The sequence below is a fragment of the Ambystoma mexicanum genome, chromosome 7p, assembly GCF_040938575.1.
Source record: "Ambystoma mexicanum isolate Mex_15411 chromosome 7p, UKY_AmexF1_1, whole genome shotgun sequence".
Classification (NCBI taxonomy): domain Eukaryota; kingdom Metazoa; phylum Chordata; class Amphibia; order Caudata; family Ambystomatidae; genus Ambystoma; species Ambystoma mexicanum.
Window position 1 is genome coordinate 240644564 of NC_090939.1, and position 27543 is coordinate 240672106.

The 27543-nt window shown below is 46.0% G+C and overlaps 1 protein-coding gene across 2 annotated transcripts in view; it reads left to right on the forward strand.

Moving 5' to 3' along the window:
• The first annotated feature begins 11072 nt into the window (after positions 1-11072).
• Positions 11073-27543, forward strand: part of RUNX1 (RUNX family transcription factor 1) — a 697395-nt gene continuing 680924 nt past the window's right edge. The window contains exons 1-2 of one of the 2 annotated variants that reach the window (XM_069636131.1): positions 11073-11207; positions 11414-11532. In XM_069636131.1, the coding sequence (XP_069492232.1) occupies positions 11472-11532 (61 nt within the window). In that variant the 5' untranslated portion in view covers positions 11073-11207; positions 11414-11471. The remainder of the gene's footprint in view (positions 11208-11413; positions 11533-27543) is intronic. The other variant, XM_069636136.1, reaches the window with a different exon arrangement.

The window sequence follows — 27543 nt, forward strand, 5'->3', positions numbered from 1 at the left end:
TAACGTGTTCGCCCTCGTAGGAGGGCGCTAATAGCGTACCATTACGAGTACGCGGACATGAGCTTTGCGCCATGCCGGTAATGCCCCTCCAGCCTTGCCGGTAATCTCCCCCAAAAGTCACTTACCGCCTTCCACGACAGTGCAGATAGCAACTCCGCCTTGACGCATCGTGCAAATAGCGGCCACCACTAATAGCGGTGACTGTTAAATACCGGAACCGGAAATAGCATCATCGCACAGGAACGGGAAAGAGCACAGCGGCCATCTTCAAAAACACAATCCATTGCCATCCTCTGCCCCGCGGACCTGTTTGTGTTACCTTGCTGCCTGAGATCCATTGCTACACTGTTACCATGCCCAAGGCACTGAAAAAAACCACAGACCGCCAGCGAAAGGAGAAGTTCTCCACTGAGGAGTTGGTGATGCTGACAATGCAGAAGTGGTCTTCGCAAATGACATGCGGCGGGAGACCCTCCTAAAGAAGAAAGCAATCTGGGCCGAAGTGGCAACAAAAGTGAGTGCTGTAGGCACCAGCATGCGCACTGTACGCGAGTGCAGAAAACAATGGGACGACCTGAGACTCCGGGTCAGGATGATCCTGGCCGAGAACCACAAGACTGCCACCGCTGGAGGATCAGGGTCACCGATCAAATTGAAGGAGTGGGAGGAGACATGCGCAAACCTCATCGGGGTAGAATGTATTGAGGGAGTCGGGAGGATGGAGCACGGCGTGCCAGACACTTCTGATGGAGGTAAGTGCACTGATGCAAGCATGCAATGCGAATGTACAGGTCCCCACAAATGGCAAACCTGGATCACTGCATGGATGGCCCTGCATCCACACATGCATCCCACCCTGCGCATGTCAGCGCCAGACCCCAACACACACACATGCATTATTCAACAGAGCCAAGTGCCACACACAACACTGCATGGATGAGGCACTGAAATGACACCTCACCTGCTTCCTCCACAATGAAGTTCAAACGGCCCCAAATTAATTCATGATGTAGCCTGCATTGAGTACATGCGACCATAACCAATGACATCCCCCTTCTTGTCCCCGACAGGGTCGCATACAGACAGCGAGGGAGCATCCCAGGCACCCCCTGTGCAAATGAAGAAAAGGCCACAGCCCAGCGAGGACGCACCAACAACATCAAGGGGAAAAAGGCCAAGGCCCCTATTGCAGCATCCAAAACAACTCCTGCGCGCCACTGCCAGTGGCACGCAAAACCCTACTGCCCCACCTCTGGAGGTCCACTCCCCCCCCAAATCACCGCCACCGAGGGTCCACCCTCAGCTGCTGCCAGTTCGGCAGGGGAGGCGGCAGCCATTGCCCCATTGTCCGACGTGGATGAGCCCACAGATCTCTATCTGCCTATGCACACCCCAAGCCCTACTGTAACCCCCGAGCAATCACCCCTACACACACCTGGCTCGCACGTCACTGTTCACGAGTCCATGGAGGCCTTCAGTAGTCCCCCAGAGGTGGCATCTGTACACCAGCCAGCATCAGGATGTGCAGCAGACACACCACCACAGGCCGCCACTGCCCTTGACCTGGCCAGCGTCATCCAGCGCCAGTAGGCTCTCACAGACCTTGTAGGTCAACATGTGGAGGAGGTTGCCCGTCTCAGGGCTGACCTCGGGGAGACATCCAGGCACTCCATGGAGGGAATAGAGTTGTGCACAGACAGGCTGTGTGGGGAGCTGATACGCGTCCGGGAGGTGCTAACACGCATCGCAGATGCAATGGAGAGCCAATTTCCACCAGGACAGTCTGCCACCTCTTCGACCACCAGTTTGCGGCAGACAAGCCCACTCAGGCGCTATTCACGCACCACCAGGCGCACCTCCAGCCAGCCCCCAAATGCTGGCCCTGGCAATGAACAATAGGGCGTGAATGTCCATTGACCTCTGTGCATGCCTGGACACATACATTGTTGGAGACTCATGAGGGACAGTTGTGGGGGGTGGGGGGAAGGGTGTGATGGGACAGTTGTGGGGGGTGGGGGGAAGGGTGTGATGGGACAGTTGTGGAGGGTGGGGGGAAGGGTGTGATGGGACAGTTGTGGGGGGTGGGGGGAAAGGTGTGATGGGACAGTTGTGGGGGCGGGGGGAAGGGTGTGATGGGACAGTTGTGGGGGGTAGGGGAAGGGTGTGATGGGACAGTTGTGGGGGGTGGGGGGAAAGGTGTGATGGGACAGTTGTGGGGGTGGGGGAAGGGTGTGATGGGACAGTTGTGTGGGGTGGGGGGAAGGGTGGTGGGATGGTTGGGGCCTTGCACATTTTTCTGTTTCTGTTCATTAATACACTGTTGTTTGAGCAAAACACAGGCCTTGACTCCATTGTGTATGATCAATTTATTGACGCCAAGGTCCATTGTGAGCTAACAAACAGACACCAGTGCATCACCAGCCATATACGGGTGACAGTATGACTACATGTTACTCAGAATATTTGGTTGATCAAATGCTGCCTCACAGCACGTCCCTCCTGGCCATACCATCTTGCATGACCTGCATCCCCTTCACCTCCATCCTCATCCCCGTCATCATCCGCATCAGGTGCCTCCATTTCAATGTCAGGGGGCAGTGGCACATTCCATCTCATACACATATTGTGCAGCATAACACATGCCGTGGTGATCTTTGCCACCTTCTCATGGCCATACAGGAGGTCGCCACCAGACCTGCTAATGCACCTAAACCGTGACTTCAGAAGTCCAAAAGTCTGCTCGATGACGAGCCGGGTACGGGTATGTGCATGATTGTATTCTTCTTCGTGCCTGTTCTGTGGGTTCCGTACAGGTGTGAGGAGCCACCTCTTCAGGGGATAGCCGGCATCACCTACATGGGGGGAGGAATGGGTTCCTGTTACTTTTTGACACATGTGTGGCCTGTTCGAGTCACATACTTTGGCCTATCATTGTGATTCATGTACACATTCAACTGCATCAATGAATATGGTCTGTGTGACTGCTTTGTGCAAAGGTGAGCGCAAGCATGCAAGTAGACATGCCCCATTGATGCCTCCAACAGTGACTGCCATGTCCTGGGTGAGGCCAGGTCATTGGTGTCCCTGTGGGCAGGCACATTTGGTACCACACTGGTGGTGTACTGTCCTTCCGACATTGCTGTTGCCATGCTGAGAGGCCACACTTCAGTGGTGCCATGGGTTTGTGGTGCATTGCCATAGCTAGGGGGTATCCCTTTGCATGCATCCAAGAGCACAATGCATTGTTGATGTTGTGCTGTAGGAATGCTGCATGACTATGTTGATGGCATGGATGACATTTGTGTATTTCGTGGCGTGGAGTGTCGTGCAATGTGGATGAGGATTGATGTTTGATGTCACTAGATTTGGATTGTCAGCTGTGTCGTGTGGCATATACTTGCATGTCTGTTCATCCCAAGTACGTTGCTGCCCTCACAGATGCCCATTAGTGTACATCTGTATGTGCATTTGGGCGACTGACTACAGGCTACACCCAGTTGGAGTATCTATCTACCCCCCCAATGCACACCCAGTTGGAGTATCTATCTACTCCCCAATGCACACCCAGTTGGAGTATCTATCTACCTCCCAATGCACACCCAGTTGGAGTATCTATCTATCCCCCCCCAATCACACTGCCATGTGCTTGGCCTGGAACTCACCAAGTAGCCACGAACGTTGTCCCATTTGTCGCTCCATGTAGCAGGGGATAGTTGAGTTCCGCAGGACCATGGAATCATGGGTAGATCCTGGAAATCGGGCACAGCAATGTGTGATTATCTTGTTTGCATCACATACCATTTGGACATTGATGGAGTGGAATTGCTTCCTGTTTCGGTAGACTACTTCATTGTGATGTGGGACAACCAATTCCACATGTGTACAGTCGATGGCCCCAATGCAACTTGGGATGCCTGCCAGTGAATAGAAGCCAACTTTGGTGTTTGCAATCTCCTGGGCAGTCCGTGGCATGGATATGTGTTTGGGTGCATGTTTCAGGTGGGCATCGAGTACCTGGTTCAGTATGCGTGAGAATACTGGTTGGGAGATGCCATGCATCTGCCCCACTGTATGCTGGTAGGTTCCTGTGGCCAGGAAGTGGAGCACTGTCACCACCTTGAGTAGAGGGGGGATGGCAGTTCGGATATCTATGAGGCTCACAATGTCGTTGTGTATCATGTCCACGATGCTGGTGATGGTGTCCCGGTCCAGATGGTACAGGGTGTGTGTCTGCTCAGGTGTTAGGTTAAATGGACTGGCTCTGATCCGGGGAATTGGTAGGTGCCTCTGTGGTATCATTAGGTGGTGTGGTGGTGCTTGCTGTGCCTGTCTGGCCCTCCTCCTCCTCCTGCCTCTCCTCTGTGCAGCCTGTTGTTGTAGCAGCAGCGCTGCAATCAGGTCCTCCATGCCATGTAATGCTGCCAGTATTGGAACCATCTTGGTGTGGGAAGGGGTGTGGGAAGGGGTGTGGTGTGCTTCTTTTGAGCAGCCACAATCTCCATTGCCTCCACCTGTGCTGATTTTGGCCACCTGTGGCAAGTGTTGACACTGCTTAGTTCTTTTAATGGGTGGTTCGCGATGGCGGTATTGCCGCCATGCTGGTAAGGGGTTTTGGGGTATTTACCATGGCGCTATTGCCGTGTGCACTAGCCTTGTGATGGTGTGCTATTAGCGGCATGTCGTTATTTACGGGTTGGCGGGTCGCGCGCACGCGGACTGACCGCTATTAGTGGCACAGTAATTAGCGGCGCCGCTAATGGCGGTGAGCCGGGTCGTAATCCGCATGGGCATTTAACGTTACCGGTATTCCATTACCGGTAACATTAAATACCTACCGCCATCCGTGTAATGAGGCCCTATATCCTTTTATCCAAACCCCTAAAAAATACTCCTACAGAGTTTGAATCGTTCTCTTTAGACCATCTTTAAACGCGTCTGTAGTCTACGTCATCCATTATTAGGATTTTAGATATCACTCCTTTTGATACGTGCTTTGACACAGGACTCTGGGCTAACTCTACTGTGACGTTCTTCGTCTCACAGTTTCTCAATTACTTGACACTCCTCGTCTCAAGTCAATTACTTAATAATTCGGCGGTCATCATCTTGAGTTGTTTACCCCTTAGAACATGACGTTCATCGTCTCAAGATGACTATCCCAACCGCCCTCTGTTACTTATTTCGCCATATTATTTTTGTCACTCAGTGCCCATTCACAATTTTGCCACCTCACTCAGTTCTACTCACCATTCGCATTTTCAAATTCCGACTCTCATGATCGATGCCTCTTCAACCAGACTTTCCAACTTTCCATCCGCTCAGCTTCCCATAGAAGTCGGGAGGGGTTTTTGACTGAAAACAAGGCACCCATCTCACCTGAGCTTGCAAGATTTGCTTTAAACTAATTTCTGCTATCTACAGGGAGCCTCACGTCCTTTCAATTAAATGGTAGAGGAGGTTTGATATTTCCGGGACCGCAAAGCTTACTAGATCAATAGTTCTTTAACCATCCTCTGCTACCAAGTGAACCGGGACAGTCAGCCCATCACTTTAAGACGAGGTAGCAATACTTTGAGATGGATGGGGATGCAGAAGATACTCAAACATCAATAATCAAAACGACTCAGGAAGTTGGCGAATTTGGGTGTTTTAATGTCAATTATCTAAAAAAGGGAGTACAACAGACATCAACAGACGTCTCATGGCATAGTCTCAACGCAGTTTATAAAAAACATTCTTTTTAAAGTAAACACTCATCACTGCTGTCATTAACCTATGTATTACTAACGTTATCCTATATGTCAAACTACAAAAACCAAGTGGCAAATGTGATAGGCTTAGAGGGAACATCTAGGTATATGTTCCATACTAGTCTAAGAAACTGAGGGGGTCTTCAATGTCAGGTGGGACTACTAAGCCCACCCTTCAAACAGGTCACTATAAACGTCACTAAATGTACGACGTCCCATTGGTTACACAAACTATAGGGCCCTTAATTACGTAGCCCCCTACAATTGGTAGGCACTCTTACATTTGTCAGTACTTTTCCACCTACGTCAGCAGCATGCAGGCTGGACTTCCAGTTGCTGGTGAGCTGGTCATAACCATAGCTTCTCACCGATTAGCATAGCATCCATTATCATCTCAGTGGTCTGCACGTCAATTAGGGCTTTGAACTTGGCCTTGGAAATGTTCTTAGCTCTGGAGAATATGAGGGAGTGGAACAACGCTCTGTCTCCCTGTGTAGGTGTGGTTTTCATGTTTTTCCAGTTTCATCCCTCCACATGATTGAAGACCACAAATTTGAGCTCTAGTATATTTAAAATACTACTATTTAATGAACCTCTGATATATTTCTTGTTTTCGTGCATGTCTTCTGAACAGGAGTTTCATTCTTTCACACGATTGTAACTACTGTCTGATCTTCTCGGCCAGAATGACCTGGGCTCCTTGGGGCTAGTCCAGCCTCACCCCACAGAGAATCATTTCTGTATTTCAATTGTTTTTCAATTGCGACACACTGGAAAATGGAAAGGCCTTCTTTTCCTGGTCCAGCTCTGCTATAATACATAGTGGAATCGTCCATCATTCACTCACTCCTATATATGTATACATTGGTGAATGCCGCAATCTATTCACTAGAAAGCGAGCCTCAAGAATACTTCATCTGCTTGCATTTCTTTGCATCTGTACATGTGTAAAATGACTTGATATCTTCATTGTTTCTGTAGCATAAGCCTCTTCATCTCGAGCCCGAGATGTTACTTTTTCTTTGATACTTTCTTGATGCTTTATAGAAAATCTACATTCTCTTGTCTCTGCAACTCTTCTATACACGAGAGTCTGGCTTTGTGTGATATCACCAATCTGCTCTTTCTTTCATTTGTCCTGTTTCTTCTGGGATTTAATTCAAATGGCCATCATACTGTCTTGTATGCAGGTATGGCTTTCTCAATGGGAACCTTGCTTCCAGGATTTTCCTTGGTATTGGTACTCTCACTGGTACTGCACATGTTTCACAGTCTGGTTCCCAACATAAAGGCAATATGGGTGAAGTACTTGAGGGGGGTACTTAGCTCCTCCTCTACAAAATTCTGTGCGCAGTCTTGCGCAGTGTAATTCTCAGCACGCGGCCTTGCAGGATATATGCTCACTATTCCATAAATCGGGTACTTCGTCTTTGAGTCCGGTTTGTATTGTTCCTCTGGGTCTGTTTGGGACCGCCTTAACATAATGCACATGATTTTGTGTTTTCAAGACTTTACTGTCTGGATCTCCCTTCCCAAGGTCCTCTGACTTAAACCAAAGTGAGTGAAGCTAACACAACTTCTGAAAACAACACTGTGTTGTACCCCTTTATCTGAACCTCTGACAGACAAATTAAATAAATAAATGTATAAATAAAGAAGACAAAATAGTCACACGCCATTAGTCTTCCTCCACTATTTAATTGAGTCTCAAATGCCCAGGTACTGCCATTTTATGCCAGCTGAAGCTTATAAACCCAGTTATAATCATCACATCTGGGGTACAGGCTCAAAGGTCCCACTGCTGCCATCCTATGTCAAGTGTAGCTTCATATGCTGGGTTCAATTATTATATGATCAGGAATATCTAAATGTATGAACACAAATAATCCTTGATGGCTCTGTTGTCCTATACATGCATTCAATCTTCAAGACATAGGGGTCATTACAAGTTTGGGGGTAGCCATGCCGCTAGTAGCGGCATGGCTACCCCTTTACCGGCTACCGGGTTCCTCGAATGAAGAATTACCGGGCCATTCCAACCTTGGAGGACCCGGTAATTGCTCATTCAAGGAACCCGGACCCGGTACATCCCCATTCCCATTCGAGCCCCCATAGGGCTCAATGGGAATGGGGAGGGTGCTAACAACGGGCCAGTTAATAACAGGCCCATTGTTAGCATCCTGGTCTGCTCGCGGGACCCTCTAAGGACGCCTGGTAAAACCAGACGTCCTTACCAGGTCCTGCGAGCAAATCTCGTAATGCAGCAGTAGGGGCTTAACGGGGCCGGTAGCTCTATCAGCCCCGTTAAACCCCTACCGCCAACCTTGTAATGACCCCCATAGATTTCCTGTTCTGGTTGTTGTTTATTGACCCACTTTTTTCAGTATATTATTTTTTCACTTATGCTATCTCACTTTTCATTCAAACGTAATTGTGTGATCCAGTGGATTCTTCTGGAGTATAGAATGGTATCAGTTGCGCTGTGCAGTCTCTTATATAGGTTAGTTTTTCCTAGCAGATCCCTAGTCTCTAGTAACAATCGTTGTTGCTTAGCAAATAAAGATGATAACTGGACACCTAACGATGTACTGGAAACAGAAGGTTGGGCCTAGGCATACATCGCAGGTCATCTAATGCAGCCGGGCCCAGCCTCAGGTATTCCACTTAGCCCTCGCCCGACCTCACCCTTCACTCAGAATCTTACCTTTAGGAGCCCTTCTCAGACCTTGAAGTACTAGGGGGAACAGTGGGATGATTGTTCGTGGGTGTACAGTGGGAGACGTGAAAAAGCTGTGTTGCTTACAAGCCAGCAACTTTCTGCTCTCATGTTACTCTGTGAAGTACAGGAGGCCATGATGAAGGCTGAAACTCTTCCCAGTGTCGTTCACTTCAAGCAAAAGTCAGGGAGGTGTCGCCACCACCGTTGGAGGTGGAGAAGATCCGTGTGCTTATGCTCCTTAGTCCCTAGCACAGCTTTGACCAACACTTGGGATAGAGTGCAAAAGGAGGCTTGGGAAGGAGCTGCCACACTAGGACATTTCTTAATAGTGGAGGCTGGTACTCCTTTTGGTGATAGATTGGCAAACAGTCTTTTCCACCATGTGCAGAGGGGGAAAAATGCCCACCTCTTGTCGCTCCTCGTTACCCTCAGCAGTGAATGGGAGGCTAGTTTGAGGATAAGGAAGGGACAAGTGACAGGATAACAGAAAGTAAACATGGCTATCATGCATTTTGCTACTCAGCAACAAGGGGGACTCAGCACAGGTCCAAAGGTAATAAATAGTATAGGAGCCAGAGGCAGCAACTGCTAACTCTGGCAAGTCCTTACCGATGCCACCGATGAGTTCCCATTATGTTGCATGTTTCATGCACTCTTTCCACACAAAGGGTGAGCATAGGTGCCGGGTTATACTGGCCCCTGGGACCCAAGACCCACCACTATTTAGGCTTTGCACCAATCCTAACATTTTGGTGATTTCACGTCACTTCCTATGCCCTGCTAATAAAGTTGTGAACGTGAAGATGAACACGAGATTATAGGGTGGCCGAGAAAATGCCACCAAGGGAGACAGGTGCAGTAAAAGGTTCTATTGCGCAAATGTCAGAGAAGCTGTCATTTGAAGGGCTGAGACCACGGTACACACTAGAAATAACAAAGCAATAAACAAAGTGATAAGTTACTTTGTGGTGGGTTTCTTTGTGGGGGAAAAATAGATATATTTAGAGGGGTTGTGGGGTGTGGAAGTTTGGGAAATGGTGGCGGAGGAGAAGGGGGAGGGTGTGGGTGTGGGAGGATGGGGTACCTACTTTAAAAGGATACCAAACACAATGGGCCTCATTACGAGGTAGGTGGTAAGGGATTACCAGCACCGGTAAGGGCACCGGTGCCGGTAATCCCTTACCACCCTATTCCCAGGTCCCTTAGCGGGTCCCTTCCTTAACACCTGGGGCCTCATTCTGAGTTTGGAGGCAGCCATGGCGCTATTAGCGCCATGGCTGCCTCCAAAATCGGTCCGACTCTGGTCTGGTGAAGGGAGTAATTACCATACCATAATAATAGCGCCATGGCTACCTCCAACCTCGTAATGAGGCCCCAGGTGTTAAGGGAGGGACCCGCTAAGGGAACTCGGAATAGGCGCAAAGGGATTACCGGCACGGTGTCCTTACCAGTGCCAGTAATCCCTTTGCACCCACCTCGTAATGAGGCCCCAGGTGTTAAGGATGGGACCCGTTAAGGGACTTCAGAGCTAATAACGGTACCGCAAATTGTGGTACCGTTATTAGCTCCATCCCCATTCCCATTGAGCCCTATGGGGGCTCGAATGGGAATGGGGAATGGTTCCCGGAATGGGGATTTACTGGGTCCTCCAAGGTTGGAATGACCCGGTAAGTCCCTATTTCGGGAACCTGGACCCGGAATGCGGTAAGGGGGTAGCCATTGTGCTAATAGCACCATGGCTACCTCCTACCTCGTAATGAGGCACAATGAAACATACTACGAAGTGAATGAGCACTATGTGATGGTGTAATGAATGTGGATAAACACCCTTCCTGGCCATTGACCTTGATAATCAAGGCAAAGGGTGGCAATAATATGGATGCCAGGGTTGGGAGCACACTCAATCCTGGGCCGGGAACAGCTAAATTCTCCACTTTGAAAGTGGCAAAATAATGCCAAGTATGATGTATTGATAAATATCTCCTCCACTGTGAAAATACAAAACCCTCTGAAATAACTAGTTGATCGTAAAGCTTATTCCAAAATCCACAACATGGACTCCTGCTGGAAGATCACAGGTGTTCTCTTGCAAGCTCGTGCTGCAGTAGCTGCTTTTAAAGAAGCCCTTGAGTTATTCATTTGCACAATGCATTCAGCTGCTGGGCTCTCCTAAGGCCGTGGCCTCGTGTTCTCGTTTATGGGAGTACACATCCTGTTTTAGCAGCACAGAGTGGTTGTCCCAGGGCTTGAATTACCACTGAATAAGCAGCAAATTAACTCTGTATCAAAATAATCAGTACTTCCAAAAAAACCACAAATAATAACAACAGTCGCAGGGTTGTATGAAATCAGCAGGGTCCATTTGCATAATAGCAAGTTGTGAGTCACTTTTCCTCCCCCCCCACTCCCTTCTCTCTCTTTCAGACTCCAGTGTGCTCTGCTGCTTTCTCACTCAGACAAGGGGAGGGCAGGTGGGGCAGGGCAGTGCTTTGAACAGTGCATGCAAGTTGACATCACCCAAGCCACGTGGTCGCTCAGAACCAATGAGGGCGGGTAGGCAGAAAGAGGAACAGTTGAATGTGTCTTTTTGGTTGTGTGAAACACTTGTTCGGGCCTCATAAACGACCACAGAACCACAAGTTGGGTGCAGAAGGAGTCACACAAGACTGGCTCTGCGATATTGGTCAGCCGAAGAGGGCGAATCACTCCGAGAGCAAACCACAGAGTTTCGTAGAGCGGTAAGCACCATCTGAACCACAACCAGCCCACTCTTTTTTTTAAAACAATTTTAGCGTTTAGATGTATTTTTTAAAGTGCATTGTCTGAAAGCTGAAGTCTCTCTGTCAGTGCAGAGAAAGGGGAATTGAGAGCAATGTCTCATTTTAGTGGTCTGGTAAAATACCAGTTTTTTTTCGGTTTTTTGTTTTGTTTTTGAACTCCCCAGTGTAACTGGCATTGCACATCCCCCCGTCTTGAGAGATTAAGGACGTTTCGAAGAGGAAATGATGGCTTCAAACAGCATATTTGAGTCATTTCCTTCGTACCAGCAATGTTTCGTGAGCGGTAAGTGACTGGGCGCCTACTTATCAAGTATTTTTTTTTACCCTGCCATGTTTGAGCTTTATAGGTGCCTCCTTGGGGTCTTCACCCAGGACCCCCACCCCATTGTAGAAAAGTCTTGACTTAGTTGATGGGTTCTCTTGTAGTGATTAAAAAGTACCAGCCACATGTCTTCATTAGGTTTCAGCAGCTTTACAGAGGCAAAGCCTGTCCGCATGCCTGTTATGCAATGCATGTAACTGGTGCAGACCTTCAGAGTATGTTAAAAACAGACTATCTGGGTACAGTCAATGCATGCTTTTCTTAATGGAGATACAGTACGATGAAGTTACAGGGAAGCAGAAATGGCATGCATATGTTTTATTTTAAGTCATTTCAGTGCAAGATTGCATGGAGAATTCGCATGGTGTCATAACAGACAAGAGAACGCTGCAGCACGCACCTGGGTCTATGGCAACTGCTCAGGGATAGGGAAACCGTGCAGGGTGTCTGGTCCTTGCCTTCAGTGGGATATTGTTTGTAATGTTTTTGTGGGGCTGTTGTTGTGGGGTAAAAAATGGAACCCACGGATAATCTGTGTGAGGAGCATTTGCCTATTATGAATTTCAGTGCAACCTTTTTTGCATATGTCTTGGTCGTTCTGAAAAGTTCACTGCCTTCTGCTTTTGGGTGGGTCAATGGTCCCCATTTCTGTTTCTTAGAGTCTCTTTGCAAAAACAAGAAACATTGAAAAAAAATGCTAAATGATCAGACAGGTGTATTTATTTAAATGTGCAGGAGAAGTTCCCTTGATAATGCGGCTGCTTGTTGGCAATCACTTCTCTATGAGGTTCGACAAACTGTTCAAGTGCTCTGAAAAAAGTCCGATTGTGTATCAATAAACATTATTGGGCACTTGGTGAGGCTGCATTCGAAGGGAAGTCGTTTCTATTAACCGTGGAGATGCGGGAAGGTTGGTTGTCTTCATGTCAAGAAGTAATGCTCCCTAATCTTGTCTCGTTGGAAGGCTTGCAAAATGAATGGACATGTTCAACAATTTCGAATCCTGCAGTGACAATAAAGATGTCAGGACTTCACGGTGCTTAGCAGCACAAAGGCATCTGGAAGCAGTTGCTTATGAGAACGCACGCAGCGTGTGTGTGTACGTATGTGTGTGTGTGCGCGCATGCGCACAAGTTGCGGAGCCGCGTAATTTTACCACAGCATATTCAGTTTACCCTCCTCCACCCCCATTGTCCTTCATTTTCTGGTTTTCTTTTCTTTTTTGTTCCCAGTGGAGACCCCTGAAGCTCCCACCCCCTTTCTAGATTGTGTATCGCGTAGTAAGATAACCCTGAAAAGAATATCACTGTAAAAAGTCCTGGCACTTCTTCTGAGGAAGGTATTTGAAGAAGCAGCCATACATTTGCGCAGCAAATCTGCAGGAAGCTGTAGGGTTTGAGTGTAGAGTGGTGCAAACAAAAAACATCTTGCTCCCACAGAAATTGCAAATGTATCAAAGGGCACGATCTGCTAAGAATAAATCAGGCCCTATGTGTTTTAAAAGACTTTCCGCCAAATTTACAAAAATGTGTTAACATGGGAAAGTCCCGTTGAAAAATGTCTGTAATGCATGCCCTTTATTTTGAAATCTGCAGTTTGGTCGTGCACTTTTGGTCGACCACAATTGAACCCGTTTTTTTTTTTTGTGCTCCCATTCCCATCCTTTAAACCCAGTGGGGGGAGCAGTGCTGCTCGACTATTTCTTTTATAACGTTTTACTGTTCCGATACTTTTATTTTTAAAAGAAACCGTATTGGAATGGCTTCGTTTTTAGCATAAACGCGTAGGAAGAAGTTGAAACTTGCACTTAACATTCTGTTAATAAGCAAGCAAATGTGTGTGTGGGTTTGCATTGTACGTGGGAGGGGGCCTAGCGATGGGGTTTATGGGGAATGGGGGCAGGCCAGTAAGTCACATGATATAATATGGCATTTATAACGTACCTGTACACAAGTGTTTTTTAGGCACGAAGTTCCACTACTTCTTTTCGTACACTTCGACCACTGTTTAAACACCAAGACCCCAATCCCCCTTCTCTGCTACCTCCGCAACCAGTTCCCAGGTTGATGAACTGTTAATTTCTGCTACATATGACAGGTCCCTGGCGCTATGGTCACTATTTACTAAGCTGGTATGCAGGGGGACATGTCCTCCTGAAAACCTGCACAACAATAGCTGTATTATCCGAATATCGGCATCGTATTTTCACGGTACTTTTTTTCCTCAAGCACGCAAGAGAATGCAAAAAGCAAAGTACGGTGGCCGCTGCGGGGCTGAGACGTCGACGGCTCTTCTTCCGCAGGACGCAGCGCGTGCGCCTCGACTACGGAAGACGAGAAAGTGGGATGGGGGCTGTTTACGAACGCACTAGGAATGCAAATGGTTCCAGTCCGTTATACTGGCAGCGTTTGGCAGCGTTTAGTCGTGCGTCGGCGCGGCTCTCGCGCTGCCTCGCGCCGACAGTTCCAAGTATTGGCGGCAAACAGCTTCCGCTGCGGCCCCACTCGGCCGCCTGTGAGGAGGCGCGGCCTGCGGGCTGCTGACAAGCAGGGGAAGCAATATTTATACAATAACAAGCAGGGCCTTCCTGTATTTGGTGTGTGCTTCTATTGTTGCCGTTTATTATTCCCCATTGTGTCTTTGTGGAGGCTGCGCTCAGACACGTCCTCTTTCCAGAAGATATGCCGAGTGTTCCCACGACTCGGCTGGGTGGCGGTGTAGGAATTGGACCGAATAGGGCACACCAAATGTGTTTGAAACATTATTTAATTTATTTATTGTGTGCGTTTACTATAGTTCAATCCTAGCTCTAATGGTTTGCAGAAGCATTGTAATGCAACATAAGCATCTGGACCAGTGTTGCTGCAACTAGAATTTTCCGCTGAGAGAGGTTCAGCTGAGACCGTTTAAATAAATCGGTGTGTTCAAAAGGGGGTAAGGCGCTCGTGTAATCCGTGCAACCCTGGCTGCTTCACTGTACAGTGGGGTTCTCATAATGGGGGTCACGGAGAGAGTACGCGAATTGCTCAGAATCACACGACTTTACTGATAAAATGGAAGCCAGGATTAGAACCTCAACTCTGGACTTTCCAAGTACACCAACTTGACCACGATGCCATATCGAGTCCCTGTTCGTCAGCCACAGCCTCCTATTGTAAACTGAAACTTCCATAAATGTATAAACCAAAATTTGACAAAGTCAAAAGCAAAATTCAGGAATGGACACAAAAACAATAATCGTTCTCTGGCAAGAATTGTTCTTAAACATACTTCTCAAAATTGTTTAAACAGCCCGACAATTAGAAATGCCCCAAACTGTCCCTTCTGTGTGGTAAAATGTGTGGTAAAATGTGTTAATTTTTTTTTTCCTGCAACATCAGGAGGCCACGAGCTCAAGGGGGTGAAAAAACAACTTTTTTCTTCCATGGATTTCACGTTATCAGCCCAGGCAGTTCTCGCAGAAGGAAATCCATAATTCTTTTTTAAACCCGATAGATAGCACGTGGAACCTTTAAGAGCAAAAGAGTAAAAGCAAATGTGGGCCATTGTTCTGCATGATGGGAATGGTGTCAAGGCGATTGACATGGTAATTGCCTGTGGTGCACCGCAGAGGATATGGCCTGTTTCTATCGCATCACACACACACACCACGCTCCATTTTACACAAGGTCTGTGAACTAGGTGAGGCAGCGTGGCTGGCTGAACTTTTCTCATGCTGCTACAGTGCCTTTGTTGCAGGCATAGTGATACCAGGCCACCTTGAGGCCTTGTGCTCCTAAGGTCCCTCGCTTGTTAGGAACATTTGCACAAACTTCAAAGTTTTAGATATTTATTTATTTATTTCTGTGTTTTGAGAAACACAGGATGAATCCACGCAAAAGCTTGCATGCTGTGGGTGTTGGCGCGTTTGGTGTAGTGCGCCAGCAGCACAAGTGTCCCAAACGGGCTCATGGTATCACTGTGAGTTTTCCACAATGCCAGCTGACATTTATTGGGTGATTGCATCCTACCTCTGTCGATGGGGCATCAATCAGTGCCAGTGGGTCCAAGTAGCTGAAGGGTTAGTATTCCAGCCAGCACATTAGTAGAGCGCATCCTTAAATGTTGAATATGGACCCACCAATGACAACGGGGTTATGTCAGAAATCTACTTTCAGCAAGTGTTTGGGACGTGTTATTTGGATATTGTATTTATTTTATTAGGAGTTTCTTTACTGCTTGAATCATCCTAGTTAGACTTGACGTGTTTCGGAATGGCCTGCACTGCTTCAAGGTGCTGTAGGTGATACAAAACAACATCAACCTTGGGTACGCCTTCAAACACAAGCAGACGGGTAATGAGTTCAGTCGGAAAGAGCCCTGATGGAGGAGAGATCTACCCAAAACCCTTTTGGAGCTTGCTTGCCAGGACAAGCTTGTGTGGCTTGTAGCTTGTAGCTTGTTTGGAACCCAAATTGGTATGTTGTTATGCTTTGCGTGTTACGCTGAGTTCCTTGAGGTCAGTCTTCTGTACACAGTAAGGCAATGTACGAACTTCAGAGCTAGGAGTATGTGATCCGAGAACTTCAGCCAAAGAATCAGCTGGCAGAGGATTAGTCTGCATTGTTTTTCCAAGAGCCTGTCGTAAACCTCATTAGAGTAATATGTGGCAAGACTAATGCCAAGGTGATAGCAACCATGTGAGAGGCCTTTAGCAAGATAGTACTCTGCTCTGTGGAGTACCGGTTACCTTGGATATAGACAATTCTGCCCCATTATTTTAGAACGCATGAATGCACAAGTTAGTGTGATGGACGTGAAACTGAATAACTGGCACCTCACCAAACACAAGCAACTATTGTTTCGTTGTTATAAATGAAAGCAACACATTTCTCACAGTACATACAGTTGCTGTTGTTTCCACTGAAGCTCACCTTGAAACATGTAGTACACCAGTGTTTCCTTTCATGGATAAACTCATGATAAGGATAGGCATGCCGCACAGACTACACTTTCTTCCACACTCCTTTTCCCAATAGTTTAGTTGGCCTGTGTATAATGTTGTACTAAATATGGTGTGATGTAATATACAAACACTTTCATGTGCATACATTGTGCTGTAATGCCATTTAAATTACATGGGAGCTCTGATGATGTGTAATCCCTAAAGTTGTGACTAGCTGTGTTGCCAAGTTCAGGACCATCACTCCCAATATGTGTGATCTGCGGCGAGCTGGTATGAAACCGCCAATGGGCTCGCTGCGATGTGTGTTGGCCAACTCAGAAATGGCTACAGAGACTTCTAATCTGTGTATTCGATCACAGTAAGTGTGATGGTGAGTGAATTACTAATCACCCTCCCCACGCAGAAATGAATGGGGTTGATTGGCAAACATCAGTTTCCATATGCGTGCAAATGCCCCAGGTTTGTGTGAAATGCACAAGTAATATTTCTGCAATGCCGTACGTGCATATCGTGCAATGCCCACCCACTGGGACAAGGAGGTCATCAGTTTTGCATTCGCTCCGAAAGGGGGCATGGTGTGGAGGTGTGGGAAGGGCAGCCAGACAGAAATGAAAGTGCATAAATGACTCACCACTGCATTCAATCCTTTAGTCACATTTATCTGGCACTGCTCACCCTCGGGCCTTTCACTTGGACCATCTAAATGTCGGCATTCTTAAATGGTTACCACTTTGGTTACCACACATCAACTTTCGTGGATCCCTGTCTTGTTAAATCTCATGTGTCCCTCTGAAAGCTATGCGGGTGCGTGCAAGTCCACCACCTGTGCAATGTGCATATTAGTTTTGCTTTGTGCAAATCAACTACATCAGTTGTGTGCAGTCTTGGCACCCTGCTGTGCATCTTTCTTTCCCTTATGACTTGGGAAATTCTTCAGGAAATTTCGTGTCTTCTGGTTTTCTTTAGCAGGCATCACTCGGAGTTTTTAGTTAGGGTGCTGTACATTTTCTCAGGGCTGTGCCTGTTATCCTCTTGTCTTTGGGCAGAGTGTGTGTGTGTGTGTGTGTGTGTGTGTGTGTGTGTGTGTGTGTGTGTGTGTGTGTGTGTGTGTGTGTGTGTGTGTGTGTGTGTGTGTGTGTGTGTGTGTGTGTGTGTGTGTGTGTGTGTGTGTGTGTGTGTGTGTGTGTGTGTGTGTGTGTGTGTGTGTGTGTGTGTGTGTGTGTGTGTGTGTGTGTGTGTGTGTGTGTGTGTGTGTGTGTGTGTGTGTGTGTGTGTAGTTTTGTAACACACTAACAACAGAGACACGCCACATCAGGGCTTTCTCTTGCTATACTGATAGCGTACATGGTCTTCTGTCTCTCGTGTGTTCTGCTTGTAGGGGGTCATATTGGCCAAATCATGGTGTGTTCATTGGTGTGCCCTATAAAGTTTAACTTGTGATGTATTGTGATGTGTCTTTAATAGAATGTGATACTGTTGTCAACTTATTGCATGTGTAGCAAAATAATGTTTGCATAGCTCAATAGTCGTGTATCAGTAAACATAAAAAGTAGCATAATTGATTAAAACAAATATATATATATATATAAATATATATATATATATATATATATATATATATAAATATATATATATATATATATATATATATATATATATATATCATTCTTCTTGATATGTTGTGCTTAGTTAGCTGGCTGTCACATACAAGATACATATTGATAGTTACATCGATTTCCCTTACTCAAAGCCCCTATGGCACGGTCAGTGATTCCATGGAGAATGCAAGTGTCTGGCTTTATTTCTCTAGGGTTTGTATTGTTGTATGGGCGTGTGAGTGTACTTACAATAACGGGTTGAACCGAGATGCTCTCGGGAGCTTCCAGCTTCCTCTCAGCGCAGCCTCACCGTTCGGCTACGATGACCATACGGCAATAAAACAGCCAATGGAAGTTCACACTTATTGAAAGCCTCGCTTTGTGAATAATTCGTCAGTTGCCTTCAGCTCACAAGTTAAAACACCTTGTTCTTTACTATCAACAGCAATAGAATTCCATAACTTGAAAAAGCAACGAGTCCTAAAGCATTCCTTTTCTGCACGGACTCCTGACAATTTGGAATCCCCCTGCTCCACAGTCGCGCCTCTCCACATTCCAGAGATGATCAGCCTGCACCTCTACCTCCCGGGTTCATGCCATGGCTCCACCTCCTCTCTGCCTAACCTAACCCAGGACCTCCCTCTCCAGTCGTATTCTGATTTAAGGAAGGCATGCCTTCTTACCATCCACCTCTTGTGCAGCCAGTGGACAGCTGGCATTTGAGATGTTGCTGCCATTTTGTTTCTCTATTGCCCTCTCACTCATGAGCTAACTTAACATGGAGGTCTATGACACTCCCTCAACCATCCTTGCACTATGTTTTCTTCCCTATTTACAATTTGCAATGCTGCCACTCTCCTTTGGGTGTCCTTTATGTAGGGCTTCTAATGGGGTGGGGATATCTTGGGCAGAGAACCGGCAGTCTCAGAAAAGTGTCCTCATCTGAGGCTCTGCTGGGCTCCCACACTAGCCCTAAAAGCGTTGACCCCCGCAGGCAGCCCTTTCTCCCACCAGAGATGGCCTCTGCCCCACCTGGTAAAAGGGCTGCCTGCCGGGGTCTGCACCTTTGATTAAGAAACAAAAGGAGAGGCAAGCGCGCTGCTATCACACCTTTTGGTTCACCTGACTCTACTTTCGTTTCATAGTCAGAGGTGCTGACCCCAGCATGTAGCCCTTTCAACAGGCAGCAGTGTACATCTCTGTTGGATGAAAGGAATGTCTGTGGTGGTTGGTGCATGTTATTAAAAAGCAGAAGGAGAGGCAGGCACAGCAAAAGGAGTGATATAAATGCTCCCCCTCTCCTGCCTGGTTCTCAGTGCCCTTGTGAGCAATTCCCCCACCCCCTGTGACCTGTTCTTAGGCCATACTACCTTGTTACAGCCCACCCCCACCCCCCCGATTCCTCCTCCCACTTAAAGCACCGCCTTTATATCATGTTTGCTGCCCTATTTACTCTGTAAAGCACTCTGACTCTCCTTGAAACATTCTGTATATCATGTGTGCTAGCCTTTTTACACTGTCTTGCACTGTGTCTCTTCTGGAATCATTCTTTATGACCTGTTTGCACCCCTAGTTACTCTGTATAGTGCTGTGACTCAACCCTTCTTTATATCCTGTTGGCTGTCTCATTTACTCATGAGCACACTAGGTAAATGTGGTTGTAGTCGGCTACTATAAATCTGTTATGTATGTATGGAGGAAAGGCAACCAGGCGAAAATCCACCAAGTCCAACATTCCAGGAATGCTTTCATAAATGTGGAAACTGGGGGCTAATGAAAACAATTAAGGCTGACCCTATTTGCTGGGTTCAAATAGCTGGAAAGGGAATGACAAATTGATTTGCTGGATAAGCCACACATCTGGTGATGGTTGCACTGTATTCCCCAGTATAGTCCACTTCTTTGGCCTTACTTGGAAATCTATACGTCCCAGTATGCAGTTAGCAGCCCATATCCTCATCGAAGGCCAATGTTTATTTCAGTACAGAATCCCATACTGTAATTTAACGTATCATTGAAAGAAATGTCAAAGTGCAAATATGGGTTTCCAATGTACAGTACAAGCACCTCATTGAGTGTGCTCAGGCATGAGGTTTTACTGCTTGGTGCCGGAAACCGCTGCCACCGGAGAGATAAATGTTCCTCATTGTGAGGTGGGAGTCTCCAAACAAGCATGCAATAGTTTTCCACAGCTTCTGTGTAGCCATGAGAGAAGCTTTGTTCCCTCGAGCTGGGCTATCTTCTCTCTTCCACCCCCTGGAGGTCCTGGGTATATATATGGACATGGTTACATTGATTTTGTAATCACAGCCATTTTTGCCCTCAGAGTGTCGCCCAGGGAATCCTACTACTTCACAAAACAAGCTGTTTTCACTCTTAATGTTTTAGACTCAACACCTTTTTGATCGAAGTATTTGCTTTTGGGGTCACATTTTTATTTAAAAAAAAGTTTTTACATTGGAATATTGGGGTGGGGGACAGCAGAGAGAGAAAGGGGAACGGTGCAGACACCGGGACACTCTTTGGAACAGTCTGTGATCAGGATGGAAAAACAGTCCCTCAAGGTTTAGGAAGCCAGCATGCAATCGAGGCTGATGGCCAGCTAGAAATCCATAGGAGACATCCCCCAACAAAAACAAACACGTTTCGCTTGATCTAAATAGTGTCATAACTAGGCACATATCCCAATGCTTTCATGTTGCCAGTTATAGCGAAGAGGAGTGATCACAAGGACCAGAGCTAATATTGTCCGCGGGATGTAATGACTGGTGTCTGAAGCCCTGACCCTTTTCTCATGGACATGAATCTCCTGGAATTATGTCCCATCTTTTATCCTCCAAGTCTTCTTTTCAGCCCTTGTTCTACAAACAATCTATGCTTTGTCGGTCAAGTCCTTCTATGTCAAGGCACCACAATGAAAGCAGTTTCCCATTCAGTAAATGCTAAAAAATAATGGCTGTTTTTTTTTTAATAAGAATAAATGTACATAAAATCCAAAATACTCAAACAAACTGATCAGCTGTGAAGATGTTCCTCCTAAAACCCGCTTGAACAAAGGATACAAGTCTTCTTGTTTCTCACCAGGTCTCCAATCTCATTTGTAAGTTCTTGGAAAAGACCTCCCCCATTGTGCCCATTAGGGATATATTTGGTGATAATTAGCTGCAATGTTATGATTGTGCATCTTATAACTCAAATTATTACTACCTTGTGCCAGCTACGAGGAACCTCCACCTTCTCAAGCAGTGCATTCAAAACGTTTGTTAAAAATTATGACCAGAATTCGGATTGTTGCTTATTCTTCTGGAATAAAATCCAGCCCCGGCGAATTCCCCATTTTTTTGTGAAAGTATTGTTTGCATTACCTCCAGTATTGTAAATAACACTGGTCTTGCTTCATTTCGGTTCAGCTCAACAAAAAAAATTCCATGTATAAGACTAGTTATTATAGACAGTTCGATACAACTTTATTCACTCCCGTCAGATAGAGAGTGATTATTTACTGTCCTCAGGTTCCCTGCTGCCATCCCCTTTTTCTGTCTCCTTCTGTCGGGGGTTCCTCTAGTCGCCTGGACACTCTCCTGGGTTTATATGCAATGGACTAGATCTCCTCTGGGCAGAGGTCCCCAAATGATATATTAACAAAAACAAACCGGGAAATTTGTTTTCAAAATCAAATATGTCACTCTTTACTCGCTACCATTGTGTGTGCAATACCTGACACATTCGTCAATTTCCCTGTATTGAATGTGCTTCAGCACATGATAGTTATGTTCAGTTTAACATGCCAGTTTGGTCTAATTTCCAGTGACAAAATGTTGCTTATCAAAACGCCTAATGTACAGGTTTTACAATGTATACAGAGGAAACCATGTGATACATGAGGTTATAACTCAGGTTATGAGTGGACCTGCTCTCTGCTCTCTGCTCCTTTCGTCTCTGGCATGAGAAAACACCAGTGGCTGTGTCTGCTTGGTTTTTCCATAGCAATGTAAGTTCATTGTGCTCCCTTTTCTCCTACAGCCATGCTGCTGCATATCCTCCTAATCCCAAACACCCTCTCCCCACTCTTTTCCTGCCTGGGGACACCATGCACTCCCTCACACACTCCACCGTTGGCGCCTCACTCCTCTCTTTCCAACACAATCCTCATCTTTCTTACCTCCTCCTAGCCACAGTCATGCATTCAATGGGTGTAGTTCGTTGGACCTACTCCCACTACAACTCATCTCACTTATCTCACCTCTCAAGGAGCATCCCTCTTCCTTCCACCTATACCTCGCCCCCACACCCGCAATGAACTCGCCCTGAGTGTCTGGAACGTCCAAAGTCTCTGAAACAAAACCTTTATTGGCTGCCCGATAAACACGGACCCCCCCCCAAATGAAAGTCTCACTCTTGAAGCCCTGCACCCTGACTCTAATGACTTTTCTCAATCCCCTCACTTCTCTGGGAAAAGTGGTAGTAGCGGACTGCTATTCAATAGCGTAGCCTGTCCCCCAAATATTCCTCGGAAGATATCTCATTCAACAATTTGCTGATCAACTTCTCACACCAACACTCTTCTACTTACATGATCTACCTGTGTCCTAGTGTCCACAACATCCTCTTCCATGGTCTTGACCACTTCATTGAATCTTCCCACTGGAGTTCCAGCTGTTCTCATGGTGGACTTAAGCCTCCCCACCATGACCACAGCCCACACACCCTAGTTCCACTTCACATTGTGGGTCGTCCTACATAAACTGCCAACACACAATTGTGGAAAGTCACTCAGTATCATCATCTTCCCTAAAATCAATTCAACTGCAACTTCCGTGGACCAGTCACCCTCTGATCAATTTCCTTTTGACTCACCTGTCTCTATCCCACTTCCACTCACCCTTACTACTTGTAAAACCACAGTACAAATCTCCGAGTCTGGCTATAGGACCCTGTGCGTAGATCAAGTCAAGACTTCCCTTGAAAACTCTCACCACCTCCTGCCGACTTCCTTAACTTGGTATTTCTGCAGTTCAGTTCTTCAGTGGCATCTCCGGTTCATCACTACTGCCCCACTTGTTCCGGTTCTATAAACGTTCCCCACCACCCGTTTTCACCAAAACTCGTACTGTTGAGTTACGTTCAGCGCTGAAGTGAAACAGTTTACCCTCTCTCAGCGCTGCCTCCCCTTTCATCTCCTTATGCGTGGGACACGTCTGCAACCCTCTTCTATCCTTGCCCCCTCACCATGTCATGTTTCCCGCAGTAGATACACATTCGCCACACCCCACTGACCCGCAAGATCCATACGTGTACTACACATTCTTACACATACACACACACATGCACCCTACACACACATACATACACACATATACACATACTCCTACCCCTCCCCAAACCATCTCATTACCTCATCTTTCACGCCGTCACCGCCAACGCCACTTCCTGGATGTGCTCTAAGCACATGCGTTGTTCCCTGACACGCCGCTGTATGGCAAAATCGGCTTGATGGGGTGCATTCGGCCAAAAGTCTCAAGACGCTTGCTCCTTTTCTCTGTCTTGCCCATGCTCTTGGATCTACCCGCTATCCATCTGATAAGGACAACCACCCCCCTCGATCTTCAACACTGGCACAAAGCCAACTCGCCTTCACTCCTCATTTTTATTTATTTTTTATTTGTTTATTTGTACAGCGGGCATCAGGGCGCGAACACAGAGACACAGACATACAGAAGGAAGACAGGACAGCAGGTCCAATGTTTTACAATAAGCTGGTCCTTACTACTGCCCCTTTGTCTTTCATATCCACCGATCACAATGATCACATCTCATCTCTCTGCTCTCATCCTGCGATTCTACCCATGAAACGAACAGTCCATGCGTGCCTTTCCTCTCACTCTTTTGTTTTTCCTACTCTCATTTAATGATTTTGTCACTTGTTTAGTCTTTCTCGGCAATATGTGACAGCCAGCTGCTCTCCCCTCCATCCCTCCTCCTCCTTCCATCTCTCCACCACATACCTTGACCCTCTCCTCACTATCGGACTTCTCACCCACCACCCGGGCTGAACAGGCATATATCCAGCGTTAGGCCTCCTCCCATAAAGAATCCCACTCTTGACCTGTTTCCCCCCTTCCTCACTATTCCCAAGATCTTTAACGTAAGGCTATGTGCCGAACAGAAGATAATGACCCTTCTGTGCCACGCAATGTTCTCTGTTCCTGGTTCTAAGAGGAAGAGTGGAAAGCCAGGCGTTTAACCCCATGGTTTAGCACTTCTGTATGTTAACAGGAATGCGCTCACAAATGTGAAGCCACCCACCCCCTGCACCTTCATCATATCAAGGATGCCCAAACACATATGGTCATTTCTCAACTTCCCGAGTGCATATTTGCCCATTTCCCCATTTAACCTGCTCAAGTACACACGCTAAAGCAACGTATTTTGGGATTTGGTTCCCTGGGGTGTTCATGTACTGTAGAGCTCTAACATGATCAAAATACATGCTCATGGCCCTAAGATGTTGTATTTAACATTGAAAGCCAGGGCAGCATCTGTCATAAGCCCCATGCTTTAGAATACCCTGTACTCAGACATAAGCAAAACAAAATACCTTCTCTGCTCACAAAAGTCCTCGAAAACCTGGACCTTAAAGAACGGCCTACAACTAAGGGTGTATGTGGCACATGTACACACATGACATGCAATGTATGTCCTATTAAAATAACGGACTATTAAATCCTCTTTTTTTTCATTCATTATTGATTTGGAAAGCGTGAAAGGATGTTCAAACATTGTGTAGTGTGCCTAGACAGAACATTCCAAACTACAATGTTGACAATACAGTGGTATAAAAAGATGCTACATCCATCCTGCAACTGCATACATGCAGGTCAGAAATGTTTCACAGTGTGGGGGCCTTCATCAGGACGCCAAATAACTAGCTTTGTCAACGGATTCCCTCCTTGTGGTTCCAGACCGTGCATGTGTCCCATTACATGTATGTGGCAATTCAAAGGTTCACCTTTCTTTCATTTGAAACACAGCACTGCAGACGCAGCTGTGTCTAGCCGCAAATTAAGTGAAGATAGCCCTGAAGTGAAGATGTAAAAAGGCACTTAATTTCAAGAATTGAGCTAACATGAAGTCCATAGTGTTTTTGTTCTTGCCCAAATGACTTAGTTGGCCTGATGCCCCAAAACTGGACTCAGTTTAATGGATATCACTTTTATAACATAAAGAATGCAACGATTTATGGTGGGATCTTTATACTTGGTTTGATCCATCCCAAACTGAGTATTCATAGTAGTGAGAAACGCCACCCGTCCATCCAACCTATGTAGTTAAGTGAATGTGGCAGAGAGGCTTCATCTAGACATGCAAAATGGCTGTTCAGAGTGAAGCCATTTACCAAAACTACCGCATTGAGCCTGCAGGACACAGGTTCAAATCCCGGCTCAGCTGACTTGACCTTTTACCATTCCAGGATTGATGAATTGAGGACCATTATCTTGGGTAATAATAACACCATTTATAACAGTACTTAAAAATTAAGTATTATGAAGAGCTATATCAAAGAAATATGATGTTTTTGAGCCTACCTAAAACTTGTCCCTGTCTTTTATTTATCAAATGCCTTTCAGGCACTTTGAAGTTTCAGTAGGATAGTGTTTTAGTAATCTAAGACATAAGCAGACTCTCTACATTCTGGAATGCTACGAGAACATGCAGGTGCCAATGTTGTGTTCACCCCCATCCTCTCATTTATCCCCCCAAGTCAGTGCCCTGTTGTTGTAGAATTTTAGATTCTGTATTCTTAGGACAATATGTACATTCCACCGATTGGCGACCTTGCTCTTGAAGATGTAATCAATCTTTATTAAAAAGTAAATGAAATGAAAAAAGAGAGCAGCATGATGTTATTTATGGTTTTATAAGCCGGTAACATAGCTCAGCAGGTTGAGCGCTTGCTGCTGCAATCTGAGCGTGATCTGCAGATTGCAGGTTCGAATCCCGGCAAGGCCAACTCAGCCTTTCATCCTTCCGAGGTCACTAATGAGTACCAATTTCGGTTGGGTGATGTTGTATGTAAATATGTGCTCTGTAAAGCGCTTTGGATTAAGGCGCTATACAAATAACACATAATTTTCATTATAAACGATGGCAGTGGTAGGACATTTCTTTTTAAAGGATTTATAGTATTGAAACAGACAAGCAGGCTCTCTTTGCATCTTTCTATTTCCCCTCTAGCTCTTGCTGTCTATTTCTTCTGCCTCTGACTCTCTCTTACTCTCTCTTTACTCACTGCTCTTATCACCTTATTTATTCACTTATGTATCCACTAACTTATCATTTATCCTATGCCTGAACTTCTTTGCCCCCTTCCCTTTTTCTGTTGCACTTCCCCCTTTCCCTTTCCCATGCACTTGCACGTTCTCAATGTCACTGGGCCTAGTAAGATCGTTTGTTTTTATTTTCTCCCCTGCTCCCCCTCCCTTTGCCTGCTCGCGCTCTGAAACACCTGTGTATGGGCGCGATATAAATAAAATATCACATCATATCTTTGTCTACCCTTCCCTCTATCCCTCCCTTTGTGCATTTGTACCTCTCCATCCATGAATCCCTGCTTGTGCGCGGCATTCTCCCTCTGTGTCTCTCTGCTTGTCCCTCTGTTTCTGTAAATGATATACTAACATACCTTTTTTTGTCCTCTCTCACTTCTTTGTCTTGTCTTTCAATGCTACACTGTGTTGGGCTATAAAATAGTTCTCAGTGTCATTTCTGTAAAATATATGACATTGAGAACTACTTTCTAGCGGTAGGAATGGAGAAATATAGAAGGGAGAAGTGGATGGAACATTAGGTAACTTACTGATAATAGGATCTCAGAGTAAGACGGTACAAGCTAATTATAAAACACGTTTTTGTCTTTCTTATCTTATGGCAGAATACAACGAATTGAGATTTAACGAGTATAGGATGAACCCAAAGAGAATGACCATATGAATGTATAATGTGCAAGTTTACATTTTAGAATCGAATACACTATACACTTTAACTCTTCTAGCATGAATAATGCAGGTGGCCTATAACATAAGAATATTATGGCATTGTTCTCTAGCAATTTGAAATATTTGACGCGGGATGTACAAAAACTATTCATATTAGAGTACATATTATTCAGGAAAAAGTAGGATTTACAGTCTAAAATGTTATTTTGTGAAAAAATGAGTTCTGGAATTCTAAACAGCATATATTCGTTCCTTGTTTATATATATATATATATACATATATATATGTTCAGTGAAAAAAACCTGTGTTAACAGAGAGTTAAGGTGATCAGATTTAACGCAGTAAAACCCTTTAAATGCAGCGCTCGCATTTGAAGCAAGTCCACCGTAACTTTGTGTCCCCTGTCATGCCGCTATGACCACATGAGCCTTC